Here is a 24,540-nt window from a genome sequence, read left to right as displayed (position 1 = left end):
GCTGTCACAGAATAATGAATAAGTTCTACAAACAGAATATTGCTATATATCGTAGGTAAAATTGCCAAAGAATATTCATTACTGATGGGCACTATTTGAAAAAGCTCTAATTGTCTGAAAGTACTTTTTTGGGCCACCTATTTTCATTATACTAATCATACTAGCCACATTTTTTTGGCATTTTCGTATAACACTCACTATTTGCTTCATGTCTATAATCATAATTTGAATTATTCTTGACTGATTTTGTTTTATTCCATTGGTAGTAAGCGAAGCATAAGTTACTGAAAGAACATTATTTAAGAAACACCTCATAAGCTCAGTCACGACTTTCTAACGAAGTATGTATTATTATCTACATAAAGTGAGCAGAAAATTATGTTTGCTGTATTTGCTTCTTCACTGTTGCAGAGAATATCATCAATTTTTGTTTCATCGCCAAGTGTATATTATAAGGTTTTACGAAATGCCTTATTGAAAATCATAAAAACGAAACTGTAATACATTTAAAATGACAAGTGAACTTTTTTGGGGATAGGGTGGAGGTGAGGTGAGCTAATTCTTTGCCCTTCTGACACAAGCTACATGTCCATTAGAAAATAGAAACACAACCATTACAACAAACTCAGCTATTTGAGAGATATTACATGATAGAAAACTGGACCAATATCATCTCTGGAACATTTTATGCCTTTTCGAGCAGATAATAACTTCACATACGTATCTCAGTTGTAGATACAGTGAAACCTCTATTTTATGTTTTCGTGCAGTCCAGAGTTCAATAATGCAAAATTGAGGAAAATGCAGAAACAATGAAAATGTTAAAGCCCCAAAATACATGCTAAAAGATACGGAACTGGCATATATGACTAAAAATTGTAACCCTCTCCAGTACACTGTAAGTATCTGTGCAAGTGAAGGAAATTAAATGTACAATACAATATTTATACAGTAATTTGTGGTTATGAATTACATCAGTTCTTAAAATATCACAGATGTGTAACGACAAGTGAAAACTTGTCAAAAAAAACTGTAATTGGTATCTGGGTTCAAAGTAATCGAGCTTTTTCAGACATGCTACAACTACAAATTGTACATCAAAACATGCATTTTATAGAGGTCTTTCCTTATGTTCACCCAGGAAAAAATCAAAAATTTATGGACATGATGAATTACACCAAATATATCACAGCAGTTAAGTGGTTAAACCATAAGCATAAATGTGGACATCTGCTTAGTGACAGACTTTGTCACCATTGCCGTTACTGTTTAACGCATTCATATGCTCATCACCAGCAAAGTGTTATTTTAGGTTCAATGACAGAAACACAGACATGAAAAATTGAGTTTACTTACCCAACTGATGTATAAGCTTATAAGAAGGCAACTCAATGAATTTCTGCACACTGGGTAAAATACAAATTCAAAAGAAAGTTCAGGTGTTACAGATTCGCTTCATGAATTCTAATCACTGCTGCCAATCTTTATGATCTACAGTGTGTGGTGCAAAGTATACACGCGAGTAGTGTATGTAGTTGTTTCAACTGTATCATGTCAGATTTGAACTCTAAATTCTTTAAAACATGCTATCACAAAATCCTGGTTCTATTTCCGTGTGACACAGCACATGATCTGTGTGAAAAGTATATTTTCAGCGCTTCACAAAATGCTTCCGCCCGTACCTGCATTCCAGTGTTGACAGGCCACTACCCCTCTCCATTCATCCAGGAGTTGAGATCATTTTACATATCTTAGTGCGGTGTGGTGGCTGTCAAAAACCCATAAGAACAAGAAGCTACAAATTCCCTGATTTTATATGTCTTCCTAGTAAGGTGTACCTCAATTCTACATTCTTCCTTGAAGTCTTGCTTGACTTCATGCCGTTTTCTTTCTATTGACATTTGTTGTGATTGAACAAGTTGATAAGTAGCACAAAAAACTGATGGTTCGCATCACGGCTGGTGACGGAGTTAAGGGAATATTTTTGGCCATTGCGGAGAGGGGAGAAATGAGAGGAAATGCTGACGTAATCCACAATTGGTGTTGCCAACACTACTTGCAATGTTTAACTTCACTGTGCAATTATGATGCAACTACTATTAAGCTGTGGAAGCAAAGGAAAAATAGGGCAGCCAACGCAACATGTCCTGGGCCGAGACAATCTGTGACAAAGAGGCATAGCTGCCACCTTATGACTCAGTCTTGTCATTTTGCACATACTTCAGATGTGTCATATTTAGCAAGCTTTTAAATCCAAACACTGAGTCTCATAGTATGCTTGGTCAGAATCAAGGAATTGTCAGTCATTTCTGGCTAGTGAGCTCTTATTGGCTGGCAACTTGTTACACCACCCAACAGCCAGCGCAACCACCACACTACACTATGCTAATTTTACACAAGTGACTTGATCCAGTTTTACATGAGTGACTCACTGGTCAAAATTGACTATTTGAAGTGCATGTTCCTTTTGCACTTGCACATAAATCAGCAAAAAATTACGATGTGAGTGCCTCCATGATGTCAATGATCTATAGATTCTCCAGAGTGTAGAGCTCTAAATGTCTGAGTATGCTGCGCCCTGCACATGCGCAAAGACAGGCTGCTATGGTGGCATCTGCTAACACTGGAAGTTATAACGTAGTCTGGTTGAATTCACTCCTATTACAGAAATAGATTTTGTGATTTTGTGTCTTCTTAATCTTTACTGTAATGTTTTCTTTGTTTCGTGGCACACTGGAAAGTACACAAGGTCCTGATATTTTTGCCTACAAGTGTTGTCCTACAAGAGATACAAAATATCTGAAAGCAAAAAGCGTGTGTTTCACAGAGAAAAAACCTACTGTGTTTACATAAGAACATAAATAGATAAACACATTTAAAATGAAAATTATTTCAACTGAAAAACTGAGAATTACTGGACAAGAAAATTAATTTTCACTGTTAATTGGCACCTAGAAGAAAAACCACAACATACAAAGGATGAAGGAAAAAGTCACTATTTACTGCTTTCTACATACTGTCTATAGGTGAATATGGAGTGGGGGTAAGGAATGGAAGAGGAAGCCGCCTGGTACAATTCTGCTCAGAGCATTGCTTAATCACAGCTAACACTTGGTTTAAGAATCATGAAAGAAGGTTGTATACACAGAAGAGGCCTAAAGATACTGGACAGTTTCAGATAGATTATATAATGGTAAGACAGAGATTTAGGAACCAGGTTTTAAACTGTGAGACATTTGCAGGGGCAGATGTGGACTCTGACCACAATCTATTGGTTATGAACTGTAGATTAAAACTGAAGAAACTGTAAAAAGGTAGGAATTTAAGCTAATGGGACCTGGATAAAGAACCAGGGGTTGTAGAGAGTTTCACAGAGAACACTGGGGAACAACTTGCAAGAACACGGGAAAGAAATACAGTAGAAGAAGAATGGGAAGCTTTGAGAGATGAAATACTGAAGGCAGCAGAGGATCAAGTAGGTAAAAAGACTAGGGGTAGTAGAAATCCTTGAGTAACAGAAGAGAGACTGAATTTAAGTGATGAAAGCCGAAAATATAAAAATTCAGTAAATGAAGTAGGTGAAAAGGAATACAAATGTCTCAAAAATGAGATCGACAGGAAGTGCAAAATGGCTAAGCAGGGATTGCTAGAGGACAAATGTAAGGATGTAGAGGCATATATCACTATGGGTAAGATAGATACTGGCTACAGGAAAATTAAAGAGACGTTTGGAGAAAAGAGAACCACCTGAAACTAAGCAAAGAAGGAAAAACAGAAAGGTGGAAGGAGTATATAAGGGGTCTATAAAAGGGTGATGTACTGGAGGGCAATATTATGGAAATTGAAGAGGACGTAAATGAAGATGAAATGGGAGATATGATACTGTGTGAAGAATTTGACAGAGCACTGAAAGACCTACGTTGAAACAAGGCCCCGGGAGGAGACAACATTCCGTTAGAACTACTGATAACCTTGGGAGACCCAGCCATGACAAAACTCTACCATCTTGTGAGCAAGATGTATGAGACAGGTGAAATATCCTCAGACTTCAACAAGAATGTAATAATCCCAATCCCTAAGAAAGCAGGTGTTGAAAGGCGTGAAAACTACCAAACTATCAGTCACGGCAGCAAAATACTAACACGAATTCTTTACAGACAAATGGAATAACTGGTAGAAGCCAATCTTGGGGAAAATCAGTTTGGATTCTGTAGAAATGTTAGAACCCGCATGGCATGATTTATCATAGAAGATAGACTAAGGAAAGGCAAACCTATGTTTCTAGTATTTGCAGACTTAGAGAAAGCTTTCGACATTGATCACTAGGATACTCTCTTTCAAATTCTGAAGATGGCAGGGATAAAACACAGGTAGCAGAAGGCTACTCACAATTTGTACAGAAACCAAATGGCATTTATGAAGCAGTAAAGGAAACAAAATAAAAATTTGGAGTAGGAATTAAAATCCATGGAGAAGAAATAAAAACTTTGAGGTTTGTTGACGACATTGTAATTTTATCAGAGACAGTAAAGGACATGGAAGAGCAGTTGAGTAGAACTGACAGTCTCTTAAAAGGAGGATATAACATGAACATCAACAGAAGCAAAACAAGGATATGGAATGTAGTCATATAAAATCAAGTGATGCTGAGGGAATTAGATTAGGAAATGAGACACTTAAAGTAGTAGATGAGTTTTGCTATTTGAGCAGCAAAATGACGATGGTCGAAGTAGAGAGGAGATACAATGTAGATTGGCTATGTCAAGGAAAGCATTTCTGAAGTAGAGAAATTTGCTAACATCTATCGAAATAGACGACAGAGGGATAGAGAAACAATTAAAATCGCTCAAAAGAGGAAAGGCCGCTGGACCTGATGGGATACCAGTTCGATTTTACACAGAGTACGCGAAGGAACTTGCCCCCCTTCTTGCAGCGGTGTACCGTAGGTCTCTAGAAGAGCGCAGCGTTCCAAAGGATTGGAAAAGGGCACAGGTCATCCCCGTTTTCAAGAAGGGACGTCGAACAGATGTGCAGAACTATAGACCTATATCTCTAACGTCGATCAGTTGTAGAATTTTGGAACACGTATTATGTTCGAGTATAATGACTTTTCTGGAGACTAGAAATCTACTCTGTAGGAATCAGCATGGGTTTTGAAAAAGACGGTCGTGTGAAATCCAGCTCGCGCTATTCGTCCACGAGGCTCAGAGGGCCATAGACACCGGTTCACAGGTAGATGCCGTGTTTCTTGACTTCCGCAAGGCGTTCGATACAGTTCCCCACAGTCGTTTAATGAACAAAGTAAGAGCATATGGACTGTCAGACCAATTGTGTGATTGGATTGAGGAGTTCCTAGATAACAGAACGCAGCATGTCATTCTCAATGGAGAGAAGTCTTCCGAAGTAAGAGTGATTTCAGGTGTGCCGCAGGGGAGTGTCATAGGACTGTTGCTATTCACAATATACATAAATGACTTGGTGGATGACATCAGAAGTTCACTGGGGCTTTTTGCAGATGATGCTGTGGTGTATCGAGAGGTTGTAACAATGGAAAATTGTACTGAAATGCAGGAGGATCTGCAGCGAATTGACAAATGGTGCAGGGAATGGCAACTGAATCTCAATGTAGACAAGTGTAATGTGCTGCGAATGCATAGAAAGATAGATCCCTTATCATTTAGCTACAAAATAGCAGGTCAGCAACTGGAAGCTGTTAATTCCATAAATTATCTGGGAGTATGCATTAGGAGTGATTTAAAATGGAATGATCATATAACGTTGATTGTCGGTAAAGCAGATGCCAGACAGATTCATTGGAAGAATCCTAAGGAAGTGCAATCCGAAAACAAAGGAAGTAGGTTACAGTACGCTTGTTCGCCCACTGCTTGAATACTGCTCAGCAGTGTGGGATCCGTACCAGATAGGGTTGATAGAAGAGATAGAGAAGATCCAATGGAGAGCAGCGCGCTTCGTTACAGGATCATTTAGTAATCGCGAAAGCGTTACGGAGATGATAGATAAACTCCAGTGGAAGACTCTGCAGGAGAGACGCTCAGTAGCACGGTACGGGCTTTTGTTAAAGGTTCGAGAACATACCTTCACTGAAGAGTCAAGCAGTATATTGCTCCCTCCTACGTGTATCTCGCGAAGAGACCATGAGGATAATATCAGAGAGATTAGAGCCCACACAGATGCATACCGACAATCCTTCTTTCCACGAACAATACGAGACTGGAATAGAAGGGAGAACCGATAGAGGTACTCAGGGTACCCTCCGCCACACACCGTCAGGTGGCTTGCGGAGTATGGATGTAGATGTAGATGTATAGATTTAAGTATCAAGAAGTCCATTCTGAAAGTATGTGTATGGAGTGTAACCATGCATGGAACTGAAACATGGACAATACATAGTTTAGAAAAGAAGAGAATAGAAGCTTTCGAAATGTGGTGCTACAGAATAGTGCTGAAGATTAGATGGACAGATCACGTAACTAACGAGGAGGTACTGAATAAAATTGGGGAGAAGAGAAATTGGTGGCACAACTTGACTAGAAGAAAGAACCAGTTGGTAGGACACATTCTGAGGCATCAAGGGATCATGAATTTAGTACTGGAGGGAAGTGTGGAGGGTGAAAATCGTAGAGGGAGATCAAGAGATGAATACACCAAGCAGATTCAGAAGGATGTAGACTGCAGTAGTTACTCAGAGATGAAGAATCTTGCACAGGATAGGGTAGCATGGAGAGCTGCATCAAACCAGTCTCTGGACTGAAGATCACAACAACACAACATACTGTCTCATGTGTTTACAAGCCCATATTTTCATGAGCAAATAAAAGTACGTGTTCTGAAATGATTGGATGATACTTTCATACTCTGATGATGATGATGATGATGATGATGATGATGATGGTATGTGGGGCACTCAACATTGTGGTCATCAGTGCCAGTACAAGTTCCAAATCTTTCCATTTCCAGTCTCAGCACTTCCCGAATGATGATGAGATGATAAATTCCCTGACCCGGCCGGGAATCGAACCCGAGACCCCGTGATCCAGAGGCAGCAATGCTAGCCACTAGAGCACGAACTGTGGACTTTTTCATATTCTTTCAGTTCTCAGGAGAGTGAGTAATTTACTACATGACCTTAGACAAGAATTTCCGCTATGAATTCTACTTTGGTCATTAATAAACTCTATTGTCATTGCTTTTTCCTACATTTTTCTATCATATTTCAAATTTTCCATAAAAAGGATAGTCCCTCATAACCTTGCTTTCACCATTCAGATACCAAACTCCACAGCAGACAGCTTTCACAACACCAGCAATTTGGGCAAAGATGTGTAAATGAAACTGATTACTCAAAACAGACAACACTCCAATAAAATGCCAGGGGTGCTGCAGTAGAGCCACTTTCACTTGTCGCGAGTAGTCAACTGAGAGAAGAAAGTCAATTGTATAAAAGCGGCTTTTAACACACGTATAATGAGCTCGCCTGCTGGACACACTCAGGTCACTGCGCTCGTGGACTGCCATTGGCTACAGAAGGAAAACACTCATTCCCACATGTTAGATTCCAATGCCTTTCACCGTACTTCACAGTTTTCACTTTTGTTCACCATGTTCATTAATTTTTGCTTTTTTCTGGGTTATCAGAAAGGGAAGACCTCTCAAAAATGCATGTTTTGATGTATAATTTTGGTCGTAGTAAGTCAGAAAATAGCTCCATTAGCTTGTACCCAGATACCAATTTCAATTTTTGGACAAGTTTTTACTTGCTGTTACACATCTGTGATCTTTTAAGAACTGATGAAATTCAATACCACAAATTAGTGTATAAACATTGTAGTGTACATTTAATTTCCTTTACTTATATAGATTGTGTACACTGTACTGGAGAGGGTACAATTTTTAATCATATATGCCAATTAATATATGTTTCTGCTCATATTTTGGAGTTTGTAACTTTTCCTCGATTCTGCATTTGCTCAATTTTATGTTTTTTAAGTCTGGACTGCACGAAAACGTAAAATAGGGGTTTCACTGTACTGGCTGGTTGGCAGGGATACCTGTATTAATGACATATAGAAATAGAAACAAAAATACCTGCATTACCAATTATGTGGAACTGGAAAGCAGCAGAGAATGAAGAAAGAGATGAAGACACAGTGGGAAAATTTGGATTAGGGATAGGAAACGAGACAGGGAAATGACTACCGTATTTACTCAAATCTAAGCCGCACTCGAATCTAAGCCGCACCTGAAAAATGAGACTCGAAATAAAGGAAAAAAAATTTCCCGAATCTAAGCCGCACGTGAAACTTGAGACTCGAAATTCAAGGGGAGAGAAAAGTTTTAGGCCGCACCTCCAAATAGAAACAAAGTTGGTCCATTGTAATACGAGACACAATTTAGGTCGAATGAATGACGATACAGCTACAGTAGTTTTGTTCGAGTCGTAAGCTTAGCAGTTGAGCTTTACCAGGTAGCCACTGCTATGCGTCAGGCGCTCCGTCCGTATTCATACGGGTACCCTTCCTTTTTCACGTGCTTCGTCTGGTTTGAATCAATTGCTTATTTTGCTTTGATCTGATAAGTGCTATTTTCTTTGTTATGGGAGTTTACGTCACTCTAAGCTGAAAATGCATTACTGTACTGTATCATGCATTGTTTGTCGCATTCTGATAGTGCATGTTTACCGCCTGTCGCTGCTCACGGCACGGCTCGCTTTTGTGCGCGCTACCGCAGCTTACAATAAAAAAAGAAAGAGAGGAATCGTCTTATTACCGAAGCAATGGCAAGAGATTGCTATTTGCTGTTACCTACACTGCTGCTTTCTTTTATAATGATCAACAAGAACCAAATAATAGACTGTGTATGACAGAACATGTTCTGAACGAGAGTTAGGCGAAAATTTTTCTCCGTTTGAAAATCTTTGCGGCCGCTTCTTTAGTACATCAAATTCTGCACAGAAATTAGTCTTAGATTTAAAAATCTAGTCAGTTGCCGTGCTTCATTTCTGACTATCACTAATAGCCATAAGAATAATACGAATATAAACATGACACGATACGTATATTCTTCTGCGTTTGCTATTGTCTCACTATAGTTTCGTAGTTTATTAAGCAGACACGATTTAAATGAGAGAGCAGCAAACGCGAAAAAATACATGGCAAAATGTTTATATTTGTATTCTTTCTTATGGTGCAGAGAATACTGCATGTGATTCACATTTCTTCAGGTTACTATTAGCAACCATCTCTTCTCACAGGTAGGAAAAAATTCAGAACGTAGAGTTGGCCACATTGACAAACATCCCTAACAGTCTTGCCAGTCGGATTTCCGTAGTACATTGAAATTCTGCTACATTCGAAGATGAACAATACCGAATTTGTATTTACTTCGTTGGATAATGTACGAAAATGCAGTGGTCAAAACTCTGGGCGGAGGAAAAAAGCTCGTCTTCCACCTTTTTTTTTTAAATTTATTTACTGACGCAGAGGTTTTGGCGCCAGTATTTATCTTTGTGCCTACAAAGCATGCCTGTGTAGCGCTACATATATTTGACGGCAGAAGTTAGTTGTGGCGGCACCTACCAACATTTTTCAGAACTTCTGCTTGCTTTGCACTCGATTCTAAGCCGCAGGCGGATTTTTCGATTACAAAAACCAGAAAAAAAGATTCGAGTAAATACGGTAATCAGTTTCTGCAAAGAAAACTTACTAGTAGTAGGTATTTGAAAATCACAAAAGTGGATGTTATTCCTGGATCTCAAATTTGAACAGAGTTGGACTTTAGATTGACACAGGAAAGATTTAGGAACTGTCTGATGAATGGTAGAGCTTACCCGGGAACAGTCTACATAGTGGGAGGAATAAAGGTGAAGTTGCAGAAAGTGTGGAGTGGTAAAGCAAAAGAAAGGTTAAACTTTAACATATTCAAGAAGCTGGAACACAGGTTTCTTGAAAAATTGGAAAGAGCTGGAGTTGAATGTGTAAATGACAAGTGAATTAAAATGAGGGAAGGACTCGTGGACTCTGCCAAAGAAGTACTAAGAATTAGTGTGTCCACAGGAACCAGGAAAGAATTGATTATAGAAAATGTGTTTAAAAAAACAAGAACAACAACTGAAAAACGGAAAAATGAGGAAATGAAGGATACAAGAAGAGATACAAGAAACTGAATAATGAATTGAGAAGAGAAACTGAAGAAGCAAGAGAAAGATGCATGGAAGCGGAATGTGAGGAAATGGAGAAATATACAGATTGGCTAGGGATAGTTATTGAAAGTAAAAGAAGTAAGACTGAACATGGAAATACAAAAGAGCGGACAATACAAGAACAACTGAATGTTTTGAGCAGATCAAATATCAACTGAAATCAAGCTTGAAGAGGAGAAATATTTGCAATAAAATGGAAAGAAATACAGCCTCTTGGAAGCAGAGGAGGGAAGGGGCTGAAGGAGATGAAGAATCGAAAGAAATGTGGAATCGATAACTTGTCGGCAGACGTTTTGTAGAGTTTTGGAAGCAGAGGAGAAAAGACATAGTCTACATCTGTAATGTGATACAAGACAAAGGGAAATGGCCTGATGACTTCCTTGCAGCAGTAATGACACCAATGTAGAAAAAGAGAAATGCCAAAAATCCAAGGAGCATCCAAGTATCAGGCTAATTTCTCATGCAACTAATACATTTCTGAGAGTGCTGAACAGTAGCCTCTACGCCAAGTTGGAAATATGGGTTGGGGAGGAAAGGTTTGGATTTTTTTTTCTCAAAGAAACAAGAGATACTACTGGCCTGCTAAGAATCATAGAGAAAAATATATTGAAAAAGGAAGAGAAATTTAGGCTGTTTTTATTGATTTGGAAAAAGCTTTCCACGGAGTGCAAAGTATCAAGCTGATGGATACTTCCAAGAGGAAACAAGTAGACTTTAAGGATAGATGATTGTTACAGAAGCTATATTTACACCAGAAAGAAAGAATAAGGATTAGAAATGAAATGTCGGAAGGAAGCAGCAATGGAAGGAGCATTAGACAAGGTTGCTGCCTCTCCCTTTTATTGTTCAACTTCTACCTGAAAGAAATTATTGCAAAAGGCTTAGATAGAAAGAGGGGAATGTATATTGTTGGAAAGACAAAAGGATATATAAGGTTTGCTGATGACATGGTACTAGTGGCAGAAAGTGAACGAACCGAAAATGCTAAGAGATTTGAACAAAGCTTGTGTGGAATATGGGACAATACATCAAAAACAAAAAGTATGGTGACTGGCAAAGGAAGAAGATTGGTAAATGTTAAGATAGGACAAGTTATTATTAGTTATGTAAGAGCATTTAAATATCTTGGAAGTACAATTACTGAAGACTTGAGATGACATCAGGAAATGAAAATCCACACTGTTATACCGAAGGGGCATTCAACAGAAATGGAGATTATAATGTGGCAAATTAGATAAAGGTCTGAGAGAAAGACTTGGAAGCATTTTGTGGGGAGTGTGGCATACTGCTGAGCAGAAAAATGGACACTGGGATAAGAGGACGTAAAAAAAAAAAAAAAAAAAAAAAAAAAAAAAAAAAAAAAAAAACTAGAAGCATGTGGATGTGGAGGAGAAAGGGGACGATAAGCTGGATGGAAAGAGTAAGTAAGGAAAGAGAGTTTGTCTGACGAGACTGAGAGGAAGGAGGATATATAAGATGATAGATGACATAAGTGGAAGCAGAAATTACGCACACATGAAGAGGGTGGCAGAAGACAGCAGAGCATGGAGTATTACCATGTGGAAACCTGCCTTTGGCAGAACACTGATGATGATGATGATGATGATGCAGGACAGTTGCATCCCAGAGTCATGTTTCACTTACATTGCAGCATCATCTTGGCATTAAGAACAAATTTATTCCATGAAGGAATCCAAGAATAAATCTCACTTGCCCAAGTACTCATTTCCAGAGAGTAAAACTTATTGCATCACTTCATATATCCCATTTTCTCAGTTTCTGACTGACTGGAATTGCGCACCATGCAAAAGGTCAATATAAATTAATACAATGCTTTTGCTGCATATATCCTTCATGAATGGATTGTGACTAGCATCTGATTCCCACAAACTCTGCTGATGGTACCACTTTCTGTCAACTTTGGAATTGCTGGAAGTATATTAGTAACATTTTGTATATCTTTTTCCTACTGGGAATATGCACTGAATTATGTGGTGTGCACTAACTGTCAGTTGATTCATCTCTGTCTCACTCAACCTGCTACCATATCTATAGCAACACTTGGAAATCATCACTAAAAGCTGTAAATTTATAGTAGACCGGACTCCTGAAGTTAAGACCATAGCCATCACTGTATACAATTATTGCAATAACCATGTTTATTGTTACCAAATGCGCCTAATTCTGTACTTTATATTTGGGAAATATGAAGAAATAAAAATTCACACAAGGCCTCATAACGACATAGTGATTGCTCCAGCCTGAAATACAACATTTGTAACCACCAAGCCAACTTCTGGTAGATCTTCTTTCGATTATATTCAACAGCAGTTTGTGCTCTCAGGTATTGCAATACACATAATGGATTAGATGACAATTTCACACTCTGCAGACTCTAGTACAGTTGGTCAAGTGAACTTAACACTTTGGCAACCAAGCCCGAGTATAACTTTGGTCACAACACTGAGTTCAAAAGATCTTGCCCAAGTATAACTCGGGCAGAAATTTTCTCGATGTGCAAGCCATCTATCACTTGAACACTGAACTCATTTCATATGAAAGTATTGTATGGACGTCTCACCACTTGTTACTTGACAGGTGCTGCCTTCTGTTGTCAATTTCTAAAATTATTTTGAAGAAACAGTAGTGAATGTAACAGCTGCTGTTACAACTCGTTGAGCCATTATGTGAATACACCATTGTTGGTTTTGTGTATGTACTCATTAGGTTATGCAGTTTGTTGCAATTCTGCTACAAAATGTAATGTTTGTTGAGTGAGCAAGAAATTCTGGAAGTTGAAGAGGAAGAATTCAATAACTCTGGATCGGAGGGAGAAATATCCGCATTGGAAATGGTCTGAACATTCATATTCAGGTAAACTGCAGTCTGCCACAATTTTTCCATCGCTAATATTATTACTACAGATACTGCTGCTGTAATTACAATTTAGATCTGTTTTATTTTTCTTAATCTCATCTTGTCAAATGAGACAATTTGCTGGTACAACATGCAGAAGAGATACAAACTACTGCTGTGCTGATCGCAATATACATCTCTGAATACTACAATACTTCAGATTTTTACATACAAAAGCAAAATACTTGTGAAATTGCACAGTAACCCACCTCACACTTCCTTGTTAATGATAATTACACTTCCTGTCATCATCATTTTAAAACTTGCAAATCTATCAATTAAGTTCGTATTACGTTTTATGATGTATCACAAACTTATGTCTAATTAACACTTCACATAATGGCCTGTTTTCCATGTCGAAATTCTTCTAAGTGGTTGAACTTCAAAGTGTTAATTGAAATGTTGTCTGATTAACAGTGTTCTTCCACATTACTCTACCAGAGAAATTTTGTTCTTAGTATGTCAATTTTGATATGATTAAATTATGTAACAATGGTTGGTAATGATGTTTGGTGCCACTACAGCTGCTCTCAGTGACAAAATTATGAAGTTACAACAGTTTAACTACCTTGGCCCACTTCCACCCCAACTGTGGGACAGCAGGTCCAGTCATTCAACTTTAAATATTTTGTATTATTTACACAGGAGAACAAATACAACACTACTTTTCCACATGAATAAACTGTCTGTAATACACCGACAATTCCTCATAAGACATATTTATGGCATTCCCTGCATTATCAATACCACCAATTCATTAAATACCCCTACAATTGTTGCCTATCTCGCCCTCATTCCCACCTTCATACCCAAAGTGTTTGATTCCCTTTCTGTTTTTTGAAGCTAAACTAATTACTTTATAGAAGTGCAAACAGGTTTCTGTTCATAAACAGGAGTTTGAACTTGTCATGTATGAACGAACAGTTTTACTATATTGCCTGGTTATTCTACTTTAAGCTCTTCCTCCTCAATCTCGGCTGAAAAAAAGAACACAAAATATACATTTCCAAAATCTCTTCTGTCCAATGATACACAATCAAAAACACCCCAGAATTCTATCAGAAATTTACAAATTACACTGTTATTGAACAGACCAAGTTCTGTGTAATCTCACAATGGCTACATAAAATTTAAACGAAGTTTCAAAATAACATTTATTACCTTCCACTCTGAAGACTGTTCTAATTTTACAACAACTTCATCTCCTTCAAGTGCTCTATTTCTCTTCTGAACACCAGATATAAAAATATCCATCTGCCCATCCTAGGGAAGGAAATAAATATTTAGCAAGCACTGAAAAGTAATCTACAACTGTGAAAAAATACCTCTAAAATAAATATACTTACGAAAGCCAGGAACTGCAAATGTCACTCTGAAGCTTACTTATATCAAACTTCTTTGGCATCAGTGGGTAGGATTGGGATTAGGATGAAATAATAAATGCAAAATAAAAAGTTATATTTCAATTTCAACAAAATCCAAAACGAACACACAAATCAGCAAAGAGAAGCATTTGTTTAGCATTTTTAAAATTTTAGAAGGTACACATAAAAATTAGTTTTTTTTTTCGAGTACTGTGACAAGTTTCTTGATAAATAATATACAGATAACTCTGTCGAACAGGTATAATTACTGGTTTGTCACGTTTTACTCTAATGTGCATCACGCAACACCTTCACTGGCAAGCATTGTAATTTCTATATCACAACATACTGTTGAAAGCATTTTGGAAAATTATTTCACACAATTTTCACAAACATAATAACCTGACGCAGGGAAATACCAAATACAAAACTAATCCTAATTTTTCTGATTATGTTCTCCATACACGGCATGCCTTTGGGTGTTCACTGAAAATTAAATTATTTGTGCTCAGTCTCTCTCTATCAATGCCAAGACCTCACAAAATTTAGCATTATAACCATTTAACCTATAACATTGTGCAGTTTATTTACTGTGTTTAACGTTTTCAGAAGATTAGATGGGTAGATCACATAACTAATGAGGAGGTGTTGAATAGGATTGGAGAGAAGAGAAGTTTGTGGCACAACTTGACTAGAAGAAGGGATCGGTTGGTAGGACATGTTCTGAGGCATCAAGGGATCACCAATTTAGTATTGGAGGGCAGCGTGGAGGGTAAAAATCATAGAGGGAGACCAAGAGATGAATACACCAAGCAGAGTCAGAAGGATGTAGGTTGCAGTAGATACAGGGAGATGAAGAAGCTTGCGCAGGATAGAGTAGCATGGAGAGCTGCATCAAACCAGTCTCAGGACTGAAGACCACAACAACAACAACAACGTTTTCAGTTGTGTAAAGCGTAATTTCAATGTTAAGAAACAAGCTTGATGCACAACACTCTAGGCACACGGTTTGTATATTTGTTTATAATGTTTGATTACCTAAGAACTAGTGTCCCTTTGAGTGCTAGTCAGCTGTTTCCTGAAGATGGCCCAATAAGCTGAAAACTAGTTTGAAATGAATAAAAATCAGTAGAATAGAAGCAGTGCTTGTTATTCAATCTTAAATATGCAATTGTTCTTCCAATAAGTACCAGAAGAATCCACAATTAAGTATTTAAAAAGTCACAGTTAGTTTTGAACTTCAATTGTTCATTGTTTATTTGTGGAAAATCCAGGATGGAATATAACAACATAATGCAAAGGATAGTTGCTACGCATCATATAGCGCAGAAGCTGAATTGCAGAAAGACACAACAAAAATACTGTCGGAAAGTTAGCTTTTGCCCAACAAGGCCTTTGTCAAAAGTAGACAACATACTCACACGCACGCAAATGCAACTCACACATACATGAGCACAGTATCTGGCAGCTGGAGCCAGACAGAATCTTGTGTGTGTGTGTGTGTGTGTGTGTGTGTGTGTGTGTGTGTGTCCGCATGTTGTCTATTTTTGAAAAGGCCTTTTTGGCCAAAAAGCTAACTTTCGAACAGTCTTTTTGTTTTGTCTTTCTGCGAATTAGTACCTCCACTATATGGTGGGTAGCAACTATCCTTTTCATTTTAATGTTTATTTGTGGTTTATAATAGTGATGGCATCATCGTTCTAATGGGAGGGATCTGTAGAGTGACATATAACTTTAGTGAAAAGACATGTTGCACAACGAATGACAAACAAAAGAATGATGATCACGAACACAAATTTTATTTTAATAATGAGTTTAGAATGGTACACTGTACAGTGATTTGTTTCTCATTTTTGCATCCACCCCGGTGTGGAATGGATGAAGCATATCTGCAAGCTAGGACAACAATAGTTACTTTATCACACACTGCGGCACTTCCCGGTCAGTGGTTTATTCCATGTCATGGTCAGTGGTTTATTCCATGTCATCAGATCCTGCCTTGGAGATACACCATACTCCATGGAAGAAGGACTTTGGTGACAATCACAATGATGTCACCAATACAGAGAGAGCCTTCTCTTTTGTCATAAAATATTGTTCAAGGTATTCATATTGATGAAGAAGGCCTCTACATTCATTGTTGGCAAGCTGAAATTTTTTTAGAAAGACCTTTTCCACTTTCAGCACAAAATAAGTTGCAGAAGAAGACAAAGTCTGCATTAAAGAAGACATACACAGTTATTCAAACTTTGTGCTTGAAACAAACGACCATAACCATAAATCAACGAAAACTGTTCATTTCCCGGGTATCCACATGACCTGGAACGCTGACAAAGACAACTGGACAGGCACGGCAACTAAGGTAAAAGATAAAGTCAGAGTAATGGATATCACAGCATGAGAAGAATAAGATTGATCAATAGCCTTGAGACTTCTCACTGAGTGTCTACAAATTAAAATGCAATCAAGGGAGGTCTGTTTAAAAAAACCTTGGGCTCTGTTAATGGCTATCAACTCCTCCATAAAAACAATAAATGTATCCAGTAACAAATCTTTTTCTTGATGAGTGGGAGATGCAAAAGCATATCTCATCTTATCCACAGTTTTAAACCAGTCAATATTAGTAACAATGGTAGCTGAAAAACAAAGTAACTAACACCGAATGGTCATGGCACTAAAATTTTAGGTCCCTGAAATAGATCGGTTGTAATTTGTGGTCTGGGTACAAACCAAGGAGCATATACAGGAAGCACAGCCTAAGGAAGTTAGCCAGAGGTGCCAGAAGAGGGCCTTGAAGTGCATTCCATCAGCTAAACCTATCCGTGGACAAGAGGTAGAGTGTTGACAGAACTTCTAAGCAGAAATTAATGTGCCAAGTTAGATATTTAGGAAACTTTTACATGGTGATTGCTTAAGTGAGCAAGAGCTGGTACAATCTGAACTAAAAAGGGGAGTTCCCCACTTCAGCAAGGGGACTATCAATAGGATTAATCTAGAAGGCATCTACGACGATCGAATGGTTCCAACAATTTCAAGAATGGACATACCATTGAGTCACAGCAACCAATCAGAATGAGCCAAGGGTCCAGTAAATATGGAGGAGAGCAGGTCAATCTGCACCCCAAGAGGTGTGGGCAAGGTAGCGAAGAGCATTAGGTTTCTGCATTCAAACTAGTCTTTAGATGACCAGATGGGACTGTGCAATGATGTACACACACTGCGTAACAATAGGCCATGGGAAACTGGCCCAAGCAGAGACCTTTTGGATGGCGCCTTGGAGCTTGCATTCAGGCGAATGCTACAGACCAGGAGCTGTACCAAATGTAAAAGTCACTGCCAAGCAACATGGCATGACCAATGGTCTGATGGAGATCACGAGTCTATGATGGTTGTGAGGAAGAGAAACACTCAGCATAGAGCTGTGAATGATGCCATTCTCTTGGACTCATGAGGCACTAAGTGACATAACTCTAAACCGAAACAATTGGCGAACAAAAACTGATGAATAAAAATCAGAAGGGGGCCTCAAAAGCCTCAGTTGAGGAGGGCATGAAAAGTCTGATGTTACTAAGTGGTAGCGTGTACCTTATGTAGGTAAAAAAATACTGGTGAAAGAGGTGCTGGTCTCTAGAAAAAATTTGTCAGATTGCTGTTTCCTACCTAACCATATTGTTGGTTGTGGATCATCCCACTGAGAAGCCACACTGATTCACATTGATAGGGGGACAAAAGGCCCTCCAATTCAAGACTCAACATAATCTTCCAGCTACCATCCTTTCATGCAGTTTGCAGAACACATTGGTGAGGATCATCAGAAAGTAGTTGTCGACAGATGTTGGGTTTTTGCATGGGTGAAACATTGGGACGATGATACTATCTCGCCCTTGTGATAGTAAAATAACTTCCAGCCAATACAGCCAAAGATCCTGAGGACTCTGAGGAACATTCAGATGTAGGATCATCTGATTATGAATGCCTTTATGCTAGAACTCTGGCCAAGTGGTCTAATAACAAACATATGGAAGTTGAAGTGTATTATCATATATTTTCTTTTTTCCTTGCTGGTTAATTCCACAGTTTACAGAGACAGTGAAACTGACAGTCTACTGTTCCTCGCAAATGCGAGAAACCTGGCAACATCAAAAGCCAACAAAAAAAAAAAAGCTTCTACTCACATTTCCGATGAATAAACATTGAAGAAGAGGGGTGATTCTGGGTCTCTCTGTGCCCTGAAGCCTGGCTCCTTCACAAGCTCCTATGCTCCATGAATAGTTTATGTTAAGTGAAAATAAAAGAACACCGAAATTATACTTATAATGGAAATACAATATAGCAGAAATACTGAGTTGCAGACTGTCACAAATAAAGCTTTCGACCATTACGGCCTTCGTCAACAACACACACACACACACACACACACACACACACACACACACACACAGAGAGAGAGAGAGAGAGAGAGAGAGAGAGAGAGAGAAACACAACTCACACATACGACTACAGTCTCAGACAAATTAAACCACCCTGCAAGCAGCAGCATCAGTGCATGGCATGATGGGAGTGGCGACTGGGTTGGGGTAAGGAGGAGAGGAGGAGGCTAGCACAGGGAGGGGGGGGGGGGGGGGCGGAGATAGTGTGGTGAGTGTGGCAAATAGTGAAGTGCTGCAGGTTAGATGGAGGCCTGGGGAGAGGTGGGGGGGAGGGAGGAAGTAGCAGAAAAGGAGAGAACTAAAAAGACCAAGTGTGATGGTGGAATGATGACTGTGTACTGCTGGAGTGGCATAATATTGTTGCATTCCATCCTGGACTTTCCACCGTTTGATTATAATTGAAATACCTGCTTCCACTGCTGTACGGGTACTACAGAACCATTTGATTGCTATTCAGAGCCCCAAACATTGTGTGAAATTCTACCTTATTTCAAAACCTCACACAACTTCCAACAACTCTTCTCTTGATTATGGACAGTGAAGACAAACAAAACTAAAAACTCTAATTAAATATCTGTGATAATATAAGATCCCCCACCCCACCAAACACACACATTTGCATATTCAGAAATTAACACACATTCTGGAACTACTGATTGCAGAAATTAAGCTTGAAACAAGCAATTCACTTTCCAGAGAAAGAAACATTAAGTTGTCACCAACCTAACTTCCAAGGATTTCACAAGCACTTGGTAAATTTCTGAGATAATGATTGATTTCATTGCAGTATAAGTCTTTAATTAGAACTCTAAAAAGGGATAATTATTCTCAATAGCAAGAATTCAAATTCAAAGCATCACAGCAAACCTTGTCACCAATGGTATAGTATCCAAGTATTTTGTAATTTCCTTCATTATCAGTGGTCTGACATAACAGAGAGAGAAGAAAAGAAAGTTGGATCCCACATGTTGGAACAGTCCCAAGTTTACCCTTGGAAAAGATACAATGAAAAACACTGCTACAAATTCTCAAACCTGTCTAAAATACAAGCTTAGAGTACTCATAACTGAGGATGCAGATCCTGCAAATGACAAGGCCCTTACCCCTCTACACTCAGTGCATCGGAGTTTCATAAGTGCGATATTCTTACTTCCTCTGAAGAACAATTACTGATACAAATTAAAAACCTCAACAGCACATCTCCAGCTTCCAGCATAAATCCACTTCCATGATGTTTTTTTTATGAAACTTCCTGGCAGATTAAAACTATGTGCCGGACCAAGAGTCGAACTCGGGACCTTTGCCTTTCGCGGGCAAGTCATCAATAAGATTACACATTTTGCAAGACTAATTAAGTACATGTTCATTCTCAATGTTAAAAATTGAAAAAGTTGTTTTGTTCCCCACATTAACCCTAATATGTAATGGTCAGTGGTCACAGAATGCCTTTGGAGGACATGTTGGCACTTCAGCCTCATTGATGCAATGGCAATGGCCAACACACTTGTCTGGCACTGATAGAAATATCTCTGCCCACTGTCCAATCACAGGCCCATTTAACCTGCAGCTGCAGATAGATGAATAGAGTAACATGTATGCTTCTCTCTAGGTGTGAATAGAATCACTAACGCTCCCATTTTGGGGAAGAGGCATGCACCTACACACAAGCCTCAACTTGCATGTGGGTACAGGCACACGGTGCTAGGTGCACAGGTGTAAGCACAGCTTAGGTTTAACATGAAGATGGAGGATGTTACGGATGAGACAAGAATGGAGGCAAGTTAATAATAAGACCAAAGTTGACGAATGCTAATGTGAGAATCAGTGATAAGCCTTTGACAGTGGGATAATTAGAGACTAAGAACATGTTCATATTTCCCAAGGATGGTTATGACTCGGAGAATGATCTTTTTATTGGTTCCACACTGATCATTTATTTCAAGCATTTGAATAAACCACAAAAACCTAAATCTAGATGACAGGGTAGATGTTTCAACTCTTCTGCTCTGGAGCCTAACTAGCATACCACATCTCATGGTAATGATCTCAGTAAGTAATGGGTTATGAATGGCAGTGTGTGACAGTCAATGGAAAACACAGGAGAGTGGAAGTGGGAAGAATAATTTTGGATGGTAACAGTAAGAGCACCTCAATAGTTACATCAAAAGGAAAATTCGTTTGAGGAATCTGTGAAATCAGGATGGCCCTGACCTTATTCAACCTTTTCATGAGCTATTTGGAAGAGACACTGCTCAACACCAAGGAGCTCCTCACTTTTTCTAAAAGTAAAACAAAAACTGAATTCCTATTTGCAGCCCATTACCACCCAGGCCTCAAATGTCTTTATTACATTTGACCACCCATGGTACAACTTCAAGAACTGAAAATATGATCGCTCCAAGATAACCTCCCTGTGCGACTCACTTTGGCCCTCCTAAACTCTGCAACAAACTTGTCAAACGGTGTGACATATCTAGATCTTCATCCCAATCCCCAAGGTTCAAAGTCCCCATCCACTCATTCACTACCAGTTACTCCTATTCCACCAAATCCTGCATCATTAAAGGCAGAGCAGCATGTGAAACCATGCGTCTTTACCAACTAACAAGAATTCATTACACGGTTTTTTTTACACTGCCTGACAAAAAAAGTGAAGTGCCCACATGAAATGGTTGCACATCAATGTAGCTTCATACATCATTGGTAGATATATAAATGATTGTTGTTGTGGTCTTCAGTTCAAAGACTGGTTTGATGCAGCTTTCCATGCTAGCCTATCCTGTGCAAGCCTCTTAATCCCTGCATAACTACCACACCCTACATCTTTTTTAATCTTCTTATTGTATTCAGGCCTTTGTCTCCCTCTACAATTTTTACCACCCACACTCCTTGCTATTGCACACACCAGACTGCTACCTTGTGACACAACCATCACTCTTACAGATGTGTACTGTAGGTAAGCAGTAGCCACTGCTGCTATCAACTCTACTCCAAGAGATTGTGTGGAAAAATCAGGCATAGACACAACTCACACACCGTTTACATTCAAGCCTCATGGCGCTTTGCAAAATCGTGTGCATTTTAAGTAGTGTGGAAACTTGTCCCTAGAAACTGTACTGAGTAATATTTTTAGTTAATAAGTAGTCATTGTTACCTGAGCATTTCAACTGTCACCTGTTGCACACCTCAGCCACAGAAACTAAACTTCCATTAACACACACTGACAATTCCTTGATGGTGCAGGATGTGACCTATCAACCGAACCCTTCTTTTAGTCAAGCTGTGCCCTATATTTCTTTTTTCACCCAACTTGATTCAGTACCTCCTCCTTCGATATCCCAAGCTATCTTCTGTTTGTTTGGATTGCCTATTGTCCACATTTCATTGGCATACAAAGCTACATTCCAAGCAAATATCTTAAGACTTCCTAACATTTCAATTTAAATTTGATGTTTACAAATTCCTCTATTTCAGAAACCCTTTTCTTGCTATTGCTAGTCTGCATTTTATATCTTCCCTATTTCAACCATCAGCAAAAAGCTGCTCAAATAACAAAACTCATCTACTACTTTCAGTGTCTCATTTTCTAATCCAATTCCTTCAGGATTGCCTGATTTACTTCAACTACATTTCATTACTCTTGTTTTTCTTTTATTAATGTAAATCTTATGATCTCTTTTCAAGACACTATCCATTCCATTCAACTGCTCTCCCAAGTCAATAGTTCTCTCTGTGTCATTGGCAAACCACAAAGTTTTTATTCCTTCTTCATGAATTTCAATTCACTTTGAGCAAGCTGTGATGGAAATCAAGGAGAAATTCCCAATGTACAGATTTAATAACATTGGGGACAGGCTACAACCTTGTCTTACTCCATCCTCGACTATGGCTTGCCTTTCAAGTATTTTGACTGTTACAACTGCAGTCTGGTTTCTATACAAGTTGTAAATAACCTTTCACTCCATAAGCCAGCTAATTGCAAAATTTCAAACACTGTAGTCAAGTCAACCTTGTCAAAAACTTACTCTATTCACATATGCTATAAATGTAGGTTTACCTTTCTTCAATGCATCTTCTAAGATAAGTCATATGGTCAGTATTGCTCCACGAGTTCTTAAATTCCTCCAAAGTCCAACCTGATCTTTCCCAATGCTGCCCCCTACCAGTTTTCCCATTTTTTGTTGTTGTAAATAAAACATTTCAAAATTTACTCACACCTATCAGCACCTGCATTCTTTGGAAATAGAATTATTACATTATTCCTTAAGTTGCAGGGTATTTCGCCTGTCTCATATCTTGCACACCATGTGGTACAATTCTGTCTCTATAATTCTGAGGGATTGTCATATACTTCAGGAGCCTTGTTTTGACTTAGATCTTTCACAGCCCTGTCAAATTCTTCTTACAGTATCATATTTCCTATCTCATTTTCACCTACTAGACGTTCTCTTACTACAATATCGTTTTGAAGTTCTTTCTCCTTGTGCAGCCCCTTTTCGTATTCCCTCCACTTTTCAGCTTTCCCTTTTTGTTTAGGAATGGCTTGCCATCTGAGCTCTTCATGTTCATACAATTGCTTCTGTTTTTTCCACAGTTATCTTCAATCTTCCAATAGAAAGCATCTACCTTTCTCCTATTTATGCATGCTTCTACAGCCCTGCATTTGTCCTCTAGCCATTCCTGCTTAGCCTTTTTGAACTTTCTGTCAGTCTCATTTTTTAGAGCTCTGTATTCTCTTTCACCTGCTTCATACACTGATATTTTCTTCTTTCTTCAATTAAATTCAATATTTCCCTAGTTATCCCAGGATTTCTACTATGCATTATCTTTTTGCATAATCTCTCCATAATTACCTGTCTTCTTGCAATTTCTTCAGTTTTAGCCTGCAGTTCATTGCCAAAAAATTATGGTCATGACATACATCTGCCCCCTGGAAATGTCTTAACAGTTTGAAATCTGGTTTCGAAACCTATCTTATTATACAATCAACCTCAAACTTTCCAGTGTCCCTAAGTCCCTTCCACATGCACAATCTTCTTTCATGATTGTTAAAACAGGTGCTAGTGATGATTAAATTATGTTCTATGCAACATTCTAGCATGCAGTTTCCTCTTTCATTCCTCTCCCTTAGTCCATATTCTCTGATTATTTTTCCTACACTTTGTTTTCCTACTACTGAATTCCAGTCACCTGTAACTATTAAATTTTCATCTTCTTTAACCAACTGAATATTTTTCTGTTTCTCATCGTTCATTCTTTCAGTCTCCATCTTCTGCAAAGCTAGTTGGCATACGATCTTGTAGTACTGTGATAGCTGGGGGCTTTGTGTCTATCTTGGTTATGATAATGCATTCACTATGCTGTTCACAGTAGTTCGTGGGCATTCCTATTTTCTTATTCATTATTAGGCTTACTCCTGCAATATTCCGGTCTCATTTTGTGCTGATAACTCTGCACTGACCTGACGAAAAGTCCTGTCCTGTCCTGCCAGTGCACTTCACTAATTCCCATTGTATCTAACTTTAACCTATCCATTTCCCTTTTCAAATTCTGTAACCTACCTACCCAATTAAGGGATCTAACATTCCACGATCTGACCTGTAGAATACTA

General features: G+C 38.6%; 1 protein-coding gene across 4 annotated transcripts in view; it reads right to left on the bottom strand.

Moving 5' to 3' along the window:
• The window catches only part of LOC126251804 (DIS3-like exonuclease 2), a 225,994-nt gene that overhangs the window by 165,011 nt on the left and 36,443 nt on the right, over window positions 1-24,540 (bottom strand). For all 4 annotated transcript variants that reach the window (XM_049952445.1, XM_049952446.1, XM_049952447.1 and 1 more), the window contains one exon: window positions 14,297-14,398. In XM_049952445.1, coding sequence (XP_049808402.1) covers window positions 14,297-14,398 — 102 coding nt within the window. The remainder of the gene's footprint in view (window positions 1-14,296; window positions 14,399-24,540) is intronic.

The sequence above is a fragment of the Schistocerca nitens genome, chromosome 4 (genome assembly GCF_023898315.1).
Source record: "Schistocerca nitens isolate TAMUIC-IGC-003100 chromosome 4, iqSchNite1.1, whole genome shotgun sequence".
Taxonomy (NCBI): Eukaryota; Metazoa; Arthropoda; class Insecta; order Orthoptera; family Acrididae; genus Schistocerca; species Schistocerca nitens.
The sequence above is the reverse complement of the archived record's forward strand: the minus strand, read 5'-3'. Positions and strand labels throughout refer to the sequence as shown.